The following is a 17,229-nucleotide window of genomic DNA, read 5'->3' as shown; positions in this document are numbered from 1 at the left end:
CTGTCTGTGTGTTTTGGAGCAAGAACTGTGAGAGAACAAGGGAGTCAGCAGAGGGAAAGGGAGAACATATAGCAATACCTTGATGTAAGAGCTGGAACACCAGTACTGAAGAATGACTGAGAACACCATATTCAAGTACTTCTCACCTAAATGAGTCCAAAATAGTGCCACTGGGGACAACACTGTGTTAAAATGGCTGGAAATAGAACCTTCATGATACTGTAGAGCTCAGTAACTCATTTGTTTGCTGTGGATATTCAGCTGTGGATATTCATTGTTCCCAGAGGATGATTCAAATGGACTTTGGTGGCCCTCATGTCAAAATTTCCTTTTGACCCTGTTTGACTCCCTGAAATTTAAACATTAAATTTGAACTACGTTCGTGCTTCCCAGGACAGAGCCTTTTGACATGCTGTGACTCGTCTTCCTTGAGTCAAATTTTCCATGGAAGCAAAAGGATGATCTGATAGGAAGATTGCCAGGACATGTAGTACACATTCAGTGTCAGCAGAGGAAAAACATTTTCAGCCCCAATGTTAGTAAGACCAAGCAAAGAACAATCATCAGTATGTGGCTCTGTCACACACTTTCATAAAGTGGGGTGTAAGACACGATCGAACCGACGGAGCTAAAAAAAAAAAGATTTATTATAGGTTGTCCCTCTACCAGCCATCTCAGCTGCTGATATCATGGACCTCACCACAGATTAACAGAAGTTTGACTCACTGCTCCAACAGCCTGCAGACAAACTAATATTTACCTCCAGCTGCTGACAGAAACCTAAGGACAAACACTTATTCCATCAGCTGAGAATAAAGGAATGTCTCCACTACACTGTTTTAGTCTCTCTCCTAGTCTTTGTCGGCCTAAAAATAACAAGCCTCAATATGAACTTTGTTATGGATTATGCCAAATATATTTGGCGACAGGAGATGTGTTATAATACTTAGAAGGACTGCATGAAAAATGAAAGCAGTATTAACATGTACTGAAAAAAAAGCACTAGTTCATTGATGTTATCATTTCAAGCTAAGCACAGTGTTACCATTATCATAATTTACTGTCTTCATTTATCACATAGAGACACAAGTTCTGCTGTAGCAGTGAGTGGGTGAGCTCATGATATTTTCCTCTAATATCAGTCAAAGCACACAGTGAGTAAAATATTATAGGTCTATACACATCTATATAAATATGCACAGTGTCAGGATCATCATGCTCAGAACACACACGGCCATAAATACTGAGGCCTTAGCCTTGTTTTCACTCTCAGAGGTGTCTGAAACATTCAAAGAACATTACGCTAACACACACACACACAAATCAATTAAGCTAAAAAAAGACTTGAGATGTTCAGGGCCTGTATAAACAAGATTAAATAAAAAGGAAAAATAAGAACAGACCAAGTTAAAATAATGGGTCTGAACATCAGAAACAAACTATAGTTATGCATGATCAGCCTGTGAGAGTGCTGGACGACAGGAGCAGACAGACGGCCAGACCATGTAATGCTGTATTAACAGAGGAACAGAGCTCTCTCATATTTGACTGGTGCTCAGTGCACTGAGGTCAGTATAGTGAAGTGTGGCTCCTCCTCTCATTGCCAGTCAGCAGCCGGCAGCTGCAGCTAGACCTCCGCCCGCCTGATGTCGTGACAAAGCACAAGCTGAGCTTGCGGAATTTCGTTACTACTTTACACACCAGCTAGAATCGTGCAGTTTTTCGTGCGTCTGCAGTGGAAGGCAACTAAAAGAGAAGAACCGACGCACGAACAGTTCCACCCTCAGAGCCCACCTTGTCAGCTAAATGCCACCCATTCAATCAGCTGAGCGAAAGCAAAGCAGCTCAGCCGCCACCAAGACACAGAAGAGGAAAAGCCCCGACAACACCACCCCCCAACCCCCCTCCCCTCCACGCCCCTCCCCATCCTTTCTTTTCTTTCAAACACCGGCAGTGATAGATAAAAACCCTAATCTTTAAATTCCAGATTCCCTGGCCTTTTTATGTAGCAGGGATTTGGCATCAGCCCAAATGGGATGTAAATTCCACATTTGGGTGAGAAGAGAGTCTGAAACTTAAAGATGGAGGGAAAAAAAACAGTTGAACAAATATATATAAAGACAAATGATTTGATGTGAATTAATTCATTAAAAAAAAGAGTTCAGTAACTTTCTCATCTAAGTGGTATTGATTATCTCATAAAGAGTCAGATTATTGTGTACTCCTTAGCTGCTGGAAAGCCTGAAGAATCTCTATTGATTGTGAATAATTAAGTACATGACAACAGTTATTTTTTTTTTCTTCTAGAAAAAAAGCAGAGGTGACTGGATCCATTTCATGCACTGACTGCATGTTCACCAATTACCACAACAAAACAGCCATTATCACAGAATGTTCTGTGCTCAGGATTTATCTAATCACAGGAAATCCAAGTTTCTACATAAAGCAGGTGAAAGTGCCTTTTATTTGGCCTGCAGGGAGGAAATACATGGGGGAAATGAATAAAGGGCTTTCTTTTAATAGACATCAATTTTGGTCTGGGTACAGCCAGCTGTAAAGCTACTGAAACACAGCTCGGGCAAAATTCTCAGCACAAAAGGATGTGATATAAAACACCTGCCATCTTGTGATTGGGTGAAGAAAAGGGGCTCAGGAGGGCCCCATTCTCTCTATAGGCGTCCTTATCACTGCCTGCAGGACTGATGCCATTAACCTGCGCCTCACTGACTAACCGTGCTTAGATTAGCTCTCTGATTTTACAGGCTCGGCCTCTTTCAAATACACACACACATATATATATACAGGGATAATAACAATCGCTGAGAGCCATGCAAGCCCCACAAAGTCAAAGTGCCTCAGAGCCCCTGACACCAGGTATAATATCAGAAACAATCCTTAGACTAGAGAGATAAAAAGCCAAGTCTACAAGGCCATGACGTTGATCTTTAACATTCCTATAAGGTAACATGACAAATGAATTCACACTGGACACCATTACACAGAGGAAACAGCTGTGCTTTTTTCCATACTGGATTAATGCAGCTCTCCAAATGTGAAAGATCTTTAAGTGAACATTCACTGAATTTTTATTTGGATGATACTGTTTGTTTGGATTGATATTGTTGGACGATACTTGTCTTAATTCTTCACTACCTTTGACCAGCTTTGGTCCCAGACCTCTCCCATTCAGATCAAGGCCTCAGGAACAGCAGTAAGGCAACAGTGGGGCTGTGAAGCAATTTTCACATTACGGCCCCTTGAAAGTGCAATAAATAACAATTACAAATGGTTAGAATACAAAACAAATGTAAGAAATTAGCCAATTTCAAAGTTGAAGCCAGTGAGTGTTTCACAGTTGGAATCCTGCCAGAGTGTATCAGGGTGAATAACAGAGACTTTAGAGGTGTGTGTTACCTTCACTGCAGAAGCGGCCCTTGTACTCTGTTTTGGAGCAGTCACAGATCGGCTCTCCATCCACCACTGAGCATGTACCACCATTTTCACATGGGTTCACAGTGCACCACCCTTCTGACTCCAGTGGCACCTTAAGGCTTCCCAGCAACAGGGGCTGTGAGATGCCATATTTGAGGTCTGTAATTGTGCCCCTGAAGGGCTGCATGTTTCGCACCGTAGGGAGCGTGAGTGCGCCACTGCGGATATCCTGAGGCACCCCACCCAGGAACAGCTCGCTGACTATTTTCATGAACTGACGCTGAGGCCGCACCTCATCAGCTGCGGCCTGGCCATCCAGTACCAGCACTGTGCGCAGGTTATACCTGCTCAGAGTGGCAAAGTGCCAGCTGCCATCATCCACCCGCCTGTCAGACACCACCGTGGTCTCAGCACAGTCGATGCTGAAACGCAGCTGCAGTCGGCCCTCCACCACAGACAGCTGCAGAAAGTCACAGTAGCCTCCATCATCAAAATACAGAATGAGCGCTTCCGACGCCTCCGTCTTGAACTGGAAACTGAGGTCACCGCGGGTGCTGGCGTCCCAGCGGAGGTAGCGTGCCCACTGACCTGGTGTGCCTAAAAAATCCAGTCCCAGACATGTGCTTAGGAACATTTGCAGCCTGATAGAAAAACCTACAAGATCCATAGCTGCAAAGAATTGATTAATCCAAAAAGGTGTCGGACGGGGATGCAATCAGACTGAAATCTTAGGGTGGTTAGACTGAATTTCAAAGATCCAGTTTTATAACAATATGTTCAGAGATATATATTTATAAATAAGGGAGAAGGGCAGTAGCAGGAGAACAGTCGTTGTGGTTAACAGTCTTAAGGCCAGTCACATCAGTAAATAATTGTCCAGTAGCTGCAGAGTGCTCCTATGGAGGAATTGTTGTTTTCCTCCGTGGGGTAAATGAAAGGACTGACAGAGGGAGAGGGGAGGAGGTGGTGATGTTTTAATGTTTTCTTTACTCTTCAAAATAGATGCTATCGAGACTCATGATGCAAGGTCTGATGGGATGGACCTCTCTGTCTATCAGGGCGAGCGGAATTTCCTCCTTCATGTTGTCCACTGGGAAATGGAGCTGACAAGGGATCCACTGGCCTCTCTCAGTTCCATCACTGTCAGAGAAAGAGAGGAAGAAAGTTACAAAGGCACCATCAGCAGTGATTTTACTACTATTACTATAATAATAATGATACAACACACACCCCTCAGCTAATGAGAGTACCACATGACATGTATGTGTACAATCTAAACAAAAAAGTTCAATAAGTGAGGAAGGTGCCATGAGAGGAAAAAGCATCAGTACTGTTGCTATAGTTACCTGTGGTGTAGAAAGAAACTAAGTAAATTTACTCAAGTACTGAATCTAAATATAAGTAACTCATAATGGTACTTAGGCATTTCAAATTTATGCTGCTTCACACCTGTAGTCTACAAAATTGAACATTTAACAGCTATAGCTACATTAGACAAAGAAGGCAACAGCTTTAGATTTATTATCATGTTTAGACATGAAACATATATGACTGTGCTAACTCATCTGTACATTGCAACAACATGAAATCTGCTCAGAGTGCTTCAGTCCTCATCAATGTGTGTTGAAGGTTTTGTTACGTTCTCGCAGACACATTAACATGTAAGCAACATTTTAATGTTAACATTAGAGTTTTAGCTACCTTAACCTTTATACTGTTGGGCAGCTTGATTTAATGATAGATCACATTTTATCAGGCTGAGGTGGAACTAGCTTTTTAAATTACCTAAATGATTAAGTGATTATCAAAACTGCAGATAAAGTTTTTAAATTGTCCAATCGATTAATCAGCAAATTGTGACAGCTCTGATATTACCCATAAATTTTAATTCCCATCAAGAATGAGCCTGATCCTCTGAAAACCGTTCATCTCCAGAGTGACAATCAGTTCCATTTATCAGATGATACAGTGAGTTTTTGGAGTTTAGTAAGAAGTAGGAAAAAAAAAACTCACAATCAACTTTTTCTGAACAGAAACTCTGCAAACTGCCAAGAATAAAACTGGTGGAGAAATGATGACTCTTGTATTTATTTATTTGTTGAACTAAAATAAGCAGAGCATAAAAATACTGGAACCAGCCCATAAAATACCCACCAAAGTAAAAATGTCAACACCCCACAGGTTCTGAAAAACCCCCAACAGTCCCAGAACAAAACACTGAGGATGTGATCTCAGTGTCCTTAGAGGCAGCGACAGCCCTGATGGATGGTAGCACAAATTACATGTAGGATTTTGCTGTAATGAAGACACATATTGAACATACACTTTGTTTAAAAAAAAAATAATAATAATAATAATAATAATGTAGTGGACGGTTCACAGCTAACATACTGTACTGTTGGCAGTCACCCATCCTAATTAAAAGTGCCTGTGATAGTGCTGCATTTTTTTCCTCCTCCACAAAGGTTGTCTGGAGTTATCGGTCATCTGCTGGGTAAATTAGTCTCATTATTCTCATGGCAGTGCATGACTATCAGTCAGCCAGGCAGACTGCCTTTATCTGATGACCAGCCTGGAGAGACAGCTTTCTCCTGAATCCTGCTGAATACTAAGAAGCACAGAAAACCACAAGTAGGTACTGATGCAATATCCAGTGAGTAAACATTTTATATATATTTTCTTTGTAGAAAAATCTACCCCAACATTAAATAACATCGATAAAACTGATACAAAATGTCCAACTAAAAAGCCGGTTTTGGTAAAAAGCAGTAAATACAACCTCTACAGCAAACATTAACAATGACTGCTTCTGAAAACTAAAACTAAATAACTATAGTGGCATGTGCAAATGCTTGGGCACCCGGCTAAGTCAGCTCCTCGATGATGTTACAGCCCGTACACATCTTTTGTAGCCTGTGTAGCTGTCTTTCTTGTTCTGTTCATGATTTAGGAATTTTCACCTACTCGGATCTAGACTACTTCAGGTTGTGAGATATTTTTTGAATGATTGCGGAGTGTGTGTACAACACAGCAGTTCTGAGATCTATCCACAGAATAATCAGTGGTGTTCAAATCAGGGGACTGTGAGGGTCGAATGTGAGGTGAATCTGACATGTAACCAAACACCCAATTTCACGTGCCATGCATTGCCGGTCCCCCTCTTGTTGCCCTTATGCTTTCTTTGTGTGCGCTAATAAGCTTTTTTGCCTCTCATCTGTAGTCCAACCATTTCCTTTTGTCCTCTGCCAGGGTCCTTTGCTCTGAATGTACAGAGTTGATAGCCTCTGCTACTTTTTGCTATTCAGTAGTTAGTGTTCTGCTTGTGATTCCAAAGCTTTTTTTTCTGTTTTCATTGCCATGTCGTATTCTTTGTGGTGAAAAAGCGCTTTCACATGCAAATGATTAATTAAGGGAGTGTCTCCATCCATGTATGGCTAATGGTAGGAGGGGAAATCAGGCATGTGCTTGCAATTTCATGGAGACTGAGATCTATAAAAACAGAACCAGGCGTATGCAGGAGTTTATAGATCTGACAAAAAGAATGTGTATGTCCACAGTTTTAGCCATGAATTTCAAATTATCATTTCAACCATCATTATCAACCTTGTGTTACCACAAGGTTTGAAGAGTCAGCTTTAATTAAAGTGTTTAAGTGTAAAACTAACAGCACATACAACAGAGCCCGCGACCTCTGTGGCAAAGCACTTTGTGGACTGAACAAGTGCTCCACCTTTAACACCCATATTGGTCGCTTGTCCCCCCTACCCTCAGATACAACCCATAAGAGCGCACCAATGGCAGGTTTACTGGACCTTTGTCACCAAGGTAAACCAGAATGAGGTTGTGGAGCAGTCATGGATGAAAGAAACAATGCTGACTGATGGTTTCACGCAGGAAACAAACAGTGGTCTCCTGTGTCAAAGTCCTGTTTTGTCCATCCACCCTTCCACCCCAACCTCCTACTTAGGTGGACTTTGTTGCACTATACATCATCAGCCTTGATTTCATTTACACATCCAGTAGTTACAGGGCAACACTAGCATTCATTCCAAGTGGACCACTTGATGAATTTAAGTCAAATTTTCCCTCTCTTTTTGCTCTGTTTTTGGTCCCCACCAACTTCTGAGGGAAATATTTGTCTCTAGCTGTAAAATGCTCCACTGTATTCATCAGCTAATAGCTGACTGTGTCTGTCAGCTGTGGTGAGCTGCAGATTCAGCTGATAATTCACTGTAGGTTCATCACTACAAGCAACCCATTTTACATTGTCACATGTGACACTTTACAGCCACTTTAACAATGGTCTTTTATATGTGTGATTTAGTGAGTCATTTCAATAGAAATATATCTTCTAGTAAAATGAGAGCACTTATAAAATGATCTCAATCAATGATGTCCAACTGTACCAGAACTGTACCACACTGTAAATCACAACTACAAATGAAAAGCACGTTTTCCCCCTAAATCAACAGGCCACGTGTTTCCACCAACCTGTTTTTATTTTCAATTTCCACATTTAAAAAAAAAAAAAAGATTTTTACTACAACACAATTATAGTTGCTTTTCCTTTCTTGTCGTCAGCAACCAAGGCATTAAGTGTTCGTCACTGGTGCAGCCAAAAAGGCTTAATGGTAATTAAATCCTCTAGAGCAGACCACCACGTTTTACCAGCACTAACTGTACAATGAAACTCCTGTGTATCTTCTGTTACTGTGCCTAAAAATGATTTCTGCTGATGTGTTCTGCTGCTGTCTTTACTGACCTCAAAAACATACCATACCATCAGTAATGGGGCTGTGAATGGTCTTTGAACAAGTTTTAGTCAACCCCCTCGTATTGCTTACAAATTACACAACTTGTGATCAGATTCAGAGTGCCTACCTGCCTCCGATTAATATTGATCAATAAGGCCAGATGTTAGAGTGCAAGACATTCAATTCTGAGGGAAATAATCGAGGAAAGGTCCTGGCAATGGAGGAAACACAATAAGATGTGCATTCTTGGGTGTTACTTAACAAAGGCTTACAATGCTGGCTTGCACTATACAAGGACAAACATTCTGACAACAATCAGCAGCACTCAGTGAATTTGTTCAGCAATGAAGAAGAGAGTCATTTCGTAGGGATGTGGACATGTAGGAGAAAAAAAAAACAGAAGGAGACAGAATGAACAACCAGAGGATCACTATGCTGGGTACAATTCAATGACAACAAGGAAAGAAAGGCAACACATCCAGGTACCTCCACAGACTGAGACGGATACTGATGAGTGTGATCAATGGAATAAGCACTATCCTAGACATCAAGACAGATGTGCCTCTATTAGTAACTGATATGAAGACCCAGAAACATGGCCCCATCAGCAGATGCATCCTTGACAGAGATGCAGAGGTAGGTCTTAAAATGTCTTTATGCTAAGATGATCTTAGCCCATGGACTAACAATGACACAAAGATCATCTGTAATCTCATGCTACCTTTAGGACACAGGGTAGGGGTCCACCGCAACAAAAAGGTGGTAGTTCACTTTCCCAAGGCCAAGGCCTACTGCCCATTTAAGCTGTGCTGAGGCATGCTCAAATGCAGTTTGTATGTGTCCTTACAAACGAGCATAACCGTGCTGACTTGTGACACTGTATTCCTGCACGGTAGCAGAGTCAAATGGGGCCAACCTGAAACGTGTCATCTCTCAAAGCTGAGTGAACCTCCACACCAGGTAAAAATGCTTTTTACATGTCATCCTGTTGTATCCAAAACTAAGTGCACCTGTTCACAGCACAGCTCAGCATGGATATCCCAGCTGTATGGAAAAAGGCCATTAGTAAGTAAGGAGAAACTGCTGGTCAGTGAATGCCACTAAGTGCTACTGTGAATAGCATTCATGTGTGAGAGTGATTGGACCATACAATGTTTTTTTTAGACAGCTGATAGCTGTAGTGACAATTTTCACACAAGTTCAAGTCATAAACAGTTTTACTGTTACTGCAGAGCTCTTCAGCAACGTCAACAGAAAAGGGTGTAACATACTCTGTCTCATCAATATTTAATTCAGTTTAATGTCATTACTCTAGGTGTGCTGTGGGTGAGTAGATGATTAGATGCAATGAAGTGAAGCATTTTGGCATTGTCCTGTTTCCATACTGTAGAAGTGGGACTGCCACACATCATCAAAATGATACATTCACAGGAAGTCTGATGGTGTTTCTGTCCTGTGATGATTATACGTATCATCTCACAGAATCCGCTGTGCCTCGCAAATGTGAGGTAGGAAAGAAAGCGATGTGATATTTATTTAAAAACACATTTCAGCCTGGATCTTTCAAATACCACAACCCAGACTGTAGATAAGCAGCTGTCAGGGAGCCCTGATGGCTGTTTAAAATATGAAGGTAAATATGAATAAAAAAATAGCTTGATATTATTTTTTCGTTATGTCATTTAGCCCTACTGAGATGAGAAGGGAAAAATTATGTGGTCACTGATTAGTCAGCAGAAAGTTGATTTTAGAAATGGTTGTCTGTGTGACTGTTTCTGCTATAATCCATTAATTGTAAATTTTCAATTAAAAAAAAAAAAAAAAAAAAAAACATACAAAAGGAATGTGAACCTCCTTTTTTTAGACTACAGTGTGTAGCAGTTACCTCTAATTATTTCCAAGCAGTTGAGATTCACCTATTAGAAATGTATTTGCTCCACCAAAAAAATATTTTCAGCCATGAGATTTCTTTTTCTTTATTCTGAGCTGTTATCAAACCTCAGCAGAGCCTCCTTCCCTGTGCCTCAGGGCTGGATCTATACATATGGAGCTGCTTATCAAGCTCCTATTAAAAGGAGAGAGATTATCCAATCAGTGCCATCCTGCTCTGACATCACAGGGTTTCCTCTTTGTATATTATATTAGGATATGATTATTATGTTCATTACAATTCATTGGCACTTCGAAGCAATCTTTGGTTATATTTGATTCATTTACTGTCATTTAATTAAATACTGACCAGTAGCAGCATTTATATTTCTTTTTTACACTCCCCTGACCTGACAAAAATTTTAAATTTCCAAACATAAAAATTTGATTCTGTTGTCATCTGAAAATAATTAATTAGTTAATAGTTTTTATATTTTGTTTTACTTTTTTTGAGTGTGAAAATAGTCATTGTTAGAAATGAAAAAATATATATATCTGTATTCTTCAGCGTCTGTCCAAAATAACAATAACAGGCCTTAAGCTCCTCCCTAAAACTACAACTGTTCCTTTAAAAGTAGTTTTGCTTTTTTGATCATTTCTGACTATTTGCTGTATTTCTCTGCTGCATTAGTATTTTTTTTTTTTACAGCAGTCACTTTATTTTCTACAGTATTATCTGCTGACTGGTGACAGCTAATCAGAGATGGATCATACACCTATATTCTGCCTTCATGTATTCATATTTACGCATTTAAATACTGTACACTAATGTTTAAAAATGCAGACTTGCTCTGGCATCACTTTCAGTTTGCTTCAATACATGTAAGTGTGTGTGTGTGTGTGTCTTTTCTTGAGCATCAGGGGTTAAAAGGCTAAACGGCATGAATCATTGTTCTCTGTGAAAGGCTCCTTTGACAAACCCCACAGGGACGAGTCCACATACAAACACTGACAAAAGGCAGCGACACTCTGGATCCTATTAACAACCACGCGGACTGGGATGGAAAGCATGTGTGTGTGTAAATGCAAATAAAAGCAGCCCACCGGTAGGCCCCTTGTGTTTAAATGGATGCCACTTGCCAGTAATTTTACAGCAGGTGCCCTGATCACACACTCATCGCAGAAAAAAAACAAACAAACACACACACAGTAACGCCGTCCAGATGCAGTGACAAAATGTCCTCCATGTGAGGCCTTAAAAAAAAAAAAAAAAAAGAAAATCAGCACAGACTCTGACACTGCTGCCTCACATCTAACAACAGATTCACAGAAGTCTCCGCTCTGCTGCAGCAGAACACTCGGAAATGATTTGACCGGGACGTGGAACCTGACAGCGGAGGAGAGGAGGAGAGACAGCGGGAGGAAAGACGGGTGAAAACAGGAGGGAGAGGGAGCGACAGAGACAGAAGGAGGGATGTTCCACCTCATCCACTCCCACTCATGCATCTCATGAAACACCCCTACCCCACGCTGCTCGTCCTCTCCTCTCTTCATCACGTTGCACAACACACACTTCAAGTCAGCCACAAACGTCTCTGGGTACACTGAACAGCACTGACCGACCATCTCAGGCTGGTGTCCATCTGTTTGGCCTCATCTCATCGACTAAAACAACCTGGAGATCTGTGATATGAATGACACTCTCTGTCACGGTTCACTTCATCAATACATTGTATTTGCACCGTGATCAAATCATATGAAAAGCTATTGAGACTGTGGATAAATAACTTAACGTATAAAAAGGTTTATCATCACACAGATACAAACAAGTCATAAAAATAAATTCATTTGCACCAAATGCCTACTACGGCCTCACAGACCCAGAGAAGTGATATCATATCTGAGGGTTTATGAGAGTCTCAGAGAACAGCGAGTTAAATAAAATCAGCCACTGAAATACATGAAAAAACCACAACTATTTAGACAGAGCTGCAAAAAAAGAATGAAGATCAACAAGATAAAATGGACCAAGCAAAATGCAAGTGTCATCAGTGGTAGTGTGCTGTCAGCAGCTGGTATCTCAATGGATTAAAACATCTTTAGTTTATTATCAGTTTGGTCTTTTTTAAGGTTACAATATTTTAACACTTCTTCAATATTTACACTTATATTCACATAGGTTGTCCCCCACATTTTCACCACCCTCACTTAAACTCCCAAGCCCCTAAATGTTTAAAAGGCATGACGACATTAATCAGCAGAGGGACAGCAACAACCACAGGACAGTGATTTTTTTCAATTAATAATCAGCCAGCTGATTTAAACGAATCCTTAAGTAAAATTCAAACAGAGGATATTATCCATTGGTTTGTTTGTGGAATTTATTATTGCTATGTGTAAATCCAGTCCACCGTCTTCTGTGCACAGCCTCTGCTGCTTAGACTGCTCCTTTTTACACAGACAGGAATGAAAACAGACTAATAAAAGGCAGGTAACATGCAAAATGGGAAGATGAGTGAGAGTGAGGGACGGAGGGTGTGTGTTTGTGGGTGGGGAGGTGTTATTTTGGCGTTGGTTTGGCTGCGTGTGGAGCGTGGGCACCGTGTTGTTATCCAGCTACTCTGCAGGCAGGACACGCCTTCTCTGGGCTCTGTGGTTCTGCTGCAGCACCCTTCACGGCATTACATCACCCAGTTAGAGAGCACCCAGCACCCCACAAACGCCTGCATACACACACACACACACACACGCACACGACGACGCCTGCACCATACAGACATCTGCATATACACCACACCGATGTCTGCATACACACACCTTAGCAATGCCAGAATACACATCACGCATACACACTCACATTTCTTGAATACACACCACAAAATTGTAATCAGAAAATTGTACACCATGCTGATGCCTATGCATGCATATGCAAATGACTGCAGACACACAAAATATATTACACATGCACACAAACAACCAAAGGATGGATACAAGCCTCTCCATCAGCTGTACACACACACACACATATCACTACACACACTCCACCAGCGAACACACCCACAGATACCTCGCCTTTTTTCCTCACAACCACCAGCAGTTTATATAACATCACCCTGCCTTTCTCATGGTGGCACTGACTTTCATTTGTCTTGTGATTTTTTTTTTCTCGTCTCCCATTTTGACAATTCTCTAATTGACACATCAGCAGAAATTCAAAAGATTTTACATGGCTCTGCATTTTTAGGGGGAAGAATCGTTTTTGCTTAGTATTTCAATTCCACGTGTATTTTTAATGTCTTATTTAAAAGGGATGTCTATAAAGATGGTAAAGCAGATATTTTGAGACGTGAAATGTATAGTACAGGCGTCCCTGCAATGACACACACTACTGCACATGTAAAATTAAAAAAAAAAGAAAAGAAAAATAATATAAGGGAAAAGAGGGGTGGAGGGGGGTAGCGTCACCGTCTGAACGCAGAAAAAAAAAAAAAAAAAAACGACCAAATTAAAGAAAAGAGCATTCTCCAAAATCCTGCGTAATATTTGACTCTCCCCGCCCAGAGGGATTAGTGTTACCTTGAGAGCCCTTGGCTTTTTGCGCCTGATTTGTCAGCGCAGTTAATCGGCTGCCAACCACAAGCACACAAAAAAAAAAAAAAAAAAAAAAAAAAAAGCAGGACAGCCAAATTACCCAAAACAGCCTCCATCCTACCCACAGGAGCCCCCACCCCAACCTTCAAAACGGGGGGGGGGGGGGGGGGCAGCAGGAAAATTAAATATGGTGGTTTCATATTTTGCTTCGTGCATGTACAAGAGGTACATTATGTCTTTTCCATATTAAATATGAATCGACTGCATCAATATCATAGATGGATACTTAGAATCATATTTAATCTATGCTGATCAGTTTAATTCTCAGCAATGCAGCAAAACCTTTTTCTTTTTTTTTTTTTTTTTTAAGGCGGGTAAAACAACATTAGAATCGTTTGGAGAAATCAAAGGGACAAACTGATTTCTTTCTGAAAACACATGACAATGTAAAGGTGGTGCTTCCTGGTGGTGTGGTGTTGGGAATGACTGGCTTAAGCGGTTTAAGAGCAGGTGATCACGCACCTTTGGGCCCTTTGCAGGGAAAAGAGATGCATTCTCGGGCTGGGTCACGCCCATTCTGAATCCCGGTTTGGGAAAAAAAAAAAGCCTGATTAGGAATTCCCCCTGCATAAATGAATAAATGCACAAGAATCATCTAATCCTATTAACTCTTCAAATCGGAAAGTGCGCTGCAGCGGTTTATTAAAAAAAAAAAAAAAAAAATCTAATTGTCATCCTCCTGCCTGTATGGATTCCTCAGTTCCAACCGGAGCTGCTGATCATTTATAGGCAAGGGAGGGGGGCGTAGATTTCAAAAGGCGTAGACAGACAAGACTGAGGCCTGGACACCTTACTGCTTATTTTGCGGCAGGTAGTGGATTCTATGGCGCACTGCATAAGGCCTCGTATTTTCCTGCACTGATAAAAAAAAAAATTGCTGTCTAAGTGGACACCCGTGCATCCGTCTGAGGATAAATGTCAAACTGCAAAAAAAGAAAAGAAAGAAATAAAGAAAAAGAAAAAAAAGGGCAGTGTTCATTTAATTTAAAAGACTAAATAGATCCGAGCCTGGTGTGCAAAGCAGGCCCAGACTGTGGCTGCTCAGATGCAGATTGAAGACCGACAAAAGTTGGAAGCTCAACATGCAGCATGAAATGCAATTTACCGAGAGCAGAACAGTCACATTTCAACAAACCTCCTTTCTGTCCCTGCGGACGCCATTTGATCTACCGGGGAACCGAAATAATCTAAGTCATTATTATCAGCTTCATCCAGTAAAAAAAAAAAAAAAAGAAGAAGAAGAAGAATAAAGTTTTTTCCCCCTCACACATCATCATTCGAACGTCGGGTTTTTAAATTTAATCGCGGTTTGGTTTAAATTATGTCAATATTTCGAGCCAGTTTTAACATGAAAAGATGATGTTAATAGATGCCTGCTTTTAAACCTCAGCGCTGGAATGTTCTGATTTTCTGAAATGATGCAAAAAAGGAAGAAAAAAAAAGTGACATTCGTTCAATTAATCTGTGAAATGTGTGTGAAGACGGCAGCTGGATTTTTTTTTTTTTTTTTGATTTTCTTTTTTGGTTGATAATACAGAGAGGAGGACGGATAATGGAGGAATGTGATGAGTGTTGCATGGCGAGAGGCGTGCAGCCTGGTGGTGCTGGCTTGTCCATCTCCGTGAACACAGAAGGTCATGTATCAAACTGCATGTCATACTGAACGCTCGGATTACATCAAAACATGCATCTATATTTAAAGGGATGCATTAGCCGTGTTTGCGGGGCGGACCGGGGGATGTGCGCGGAATGTCAGGGCGCATTTGTTTGACATTATAACACTGAGGCTGCAGAGGAGAACAATGCGTGGACACTGGACACCTGGCGTTCACGTTATTTATTATTCATCAACCTAAAAACAAGGTGAAGGAAATCCGGCAGGTCGCGGTTTAAGCCTCTTTTTTTTTTTTTTTCCCCATGGGTTGATGTTCGTCATATTTGATACACAAGAGTGGTTTAAACGCCCTGTGGCCGCATTTGTAAAATATCACTTAAAAAAAAAGAGAAAATAAATGAAATGAAATTGATAATTCATATAGTAAACATCGCCTCGGGGGAGCGGAGAGGACGTGTGTAATACTATACCCGCCTGTCACGTTGACTCTGTTCCACCGGGGGAATTTAGAGGCCAACATGGCAGAAATCTGAAACCCCACACAAATGCCGCTGTTCCTTCAAGGAGACTCACACCTGGGCCAGCTCGCCACATTCACCGTTCCGGTGCTCAAAACTGATTAAAAAAAAAAAAAAAAAAAAAAGTCTTGCGAAAGTGGCAAGTTCCCAGGTTCCTGCCCGCCAGGAGGAGAAACTCGAGCCTTTTTCTGCCGCATATTTCCTCTAGTACCCGCTCCTGGTTTTGCCCCCCAACATTAAATTCTGAAGGTTTTCCTACAAGCAACATGAACAGGTTGGAGTGAAAAGACGACGCTACTGACCTTAGTTAAACAGATCACCAAGAGTATCCAACTGCTAAAATCCAGCTGTAAACTCCACAGAGCGTAGTTTTTTTTTTTTTTAAATCCAGGATTCGGTGTTTCCTCTTCTGACGGCGCTGGTGCGGAGCGGCCGTGGGGAGGTGTTGGTGTGGCGGAGGGGGGGAAACCAGGCGGTACCGGGTTAGGTTTATTGTTCGCACAGGTGCGTCGACCACGGTGCATCATACGCACAAAAGCCGCTGTTAGCTCGGTGCGACTTGCAGCGGATGCAAGCAAAGAGGCGCACGCACAGACACAAACGCGCACACGCGCGCCACTCGGGTCCGCCCTCTACTCAGCCCCAGCACACGCCATTTAAAGGCGCACAGGCTCGAGAGCGCACGTACATACACGCACGGATGTGGCTTCACGTGTGCTTCAGTGCGCGTTAGGCTTGGTATGATTTATTTGATTGATTTGATTGATATGCGCGCCAGAGTCAGTGGGTCTGATAGTTTAACAGTTAGAGTCTGAGTGTGTTTTTTTTGGCAGCAGTGGCCAAAGCTGCAGGTCACGGACGTGCACTGAATGTCTTACATCATTTCCTGTTAGAAAGTAGTAAAATCCCTTCAGTTCTGTATTGTACTAACCTCCAATGTCTACAGTGCACTGTTAGTGCAAAGGTAATTTGGACAAAAAGGCCAATAGGATGCTGATTGTAATCAGCTATAATAATAATAATGATAATAATAATAGCAATAATAATAATAGTAATATAAATAGTCATAATAAAATGAGAAGTTGTGGTGGAAGAAAGCTGAAGATGCAGTGGCCTCATCACTTTCAGTTGATGTGAAATGGTAGAAAAGCTTCAGGTCTGACTCTTCAGACTGTAGCTGCTCTTACACAGCTTTTTTTTTTTTTACAGTGAGTGTGATCTGTGTCCAGTGGAGATGGCAATGTCATGGATAATCTCACTGATGTTCAGTAACAACACTCAGGAAATAGTAAGACACCATTTCACGTGAAATGAGTCAGCAAAGGAAGGAAACGGACACTGTAAAGACTACAGGTACCATAAGTCTGAAGGGCTAGCCAGAAGTCTGCTG

General features: G+C 41.4%; 1 protein-coding gene across 1 annotated transcript in view; it reads right to left on the bottom strand.

The window, feature by feature from the left end:
- nrxn3a (neurexin 3a) overlaps positions 1 to 16,268 on the bottom strand; it is a 236,892-nt gene extending 220,624 nt beyond the window's left edge. The window contains exons 1-2 of the mRNA XM_041060565.1: positions 16,142 to 16,268; positions 3,415 to 4,572 (exon numbers count right to left, since the gene is read on the bottom strand). Coding sequence (XP_040916499.1) covers positions 3,415 to 4,099 — 685 coding nt within the window. The 5' untranslated portion in view covers positions 4,100 to 4,572; positions 16,142 to 16,268. The remainder of the gene's footprint in view (positions 1 to 3,414; positions 4,573 to 16,141) is intronic.
- Positions 16,269 to 17,229: the final 961 nt, after the last annotated feature.

Source organism: Toxotes jaculatrix, chromosome 17, assembly GCF_017976425.1.
Source record: "Toxotes jaculatrix isolate fToxJac2 chromosome 17, fToxJac2.pri, whole genome shotgun sequence".
Lineage (NCBI taxonomy): Eukaryota > Metazoa > Chordata > Actinopteri > Toxotidae > Toxotes > Toxotes jaculatrix.
Note: the sequence above shows the minus strand (reverse complement) of the source record. Positions and strands in the feature narration are given on the sequence as shown.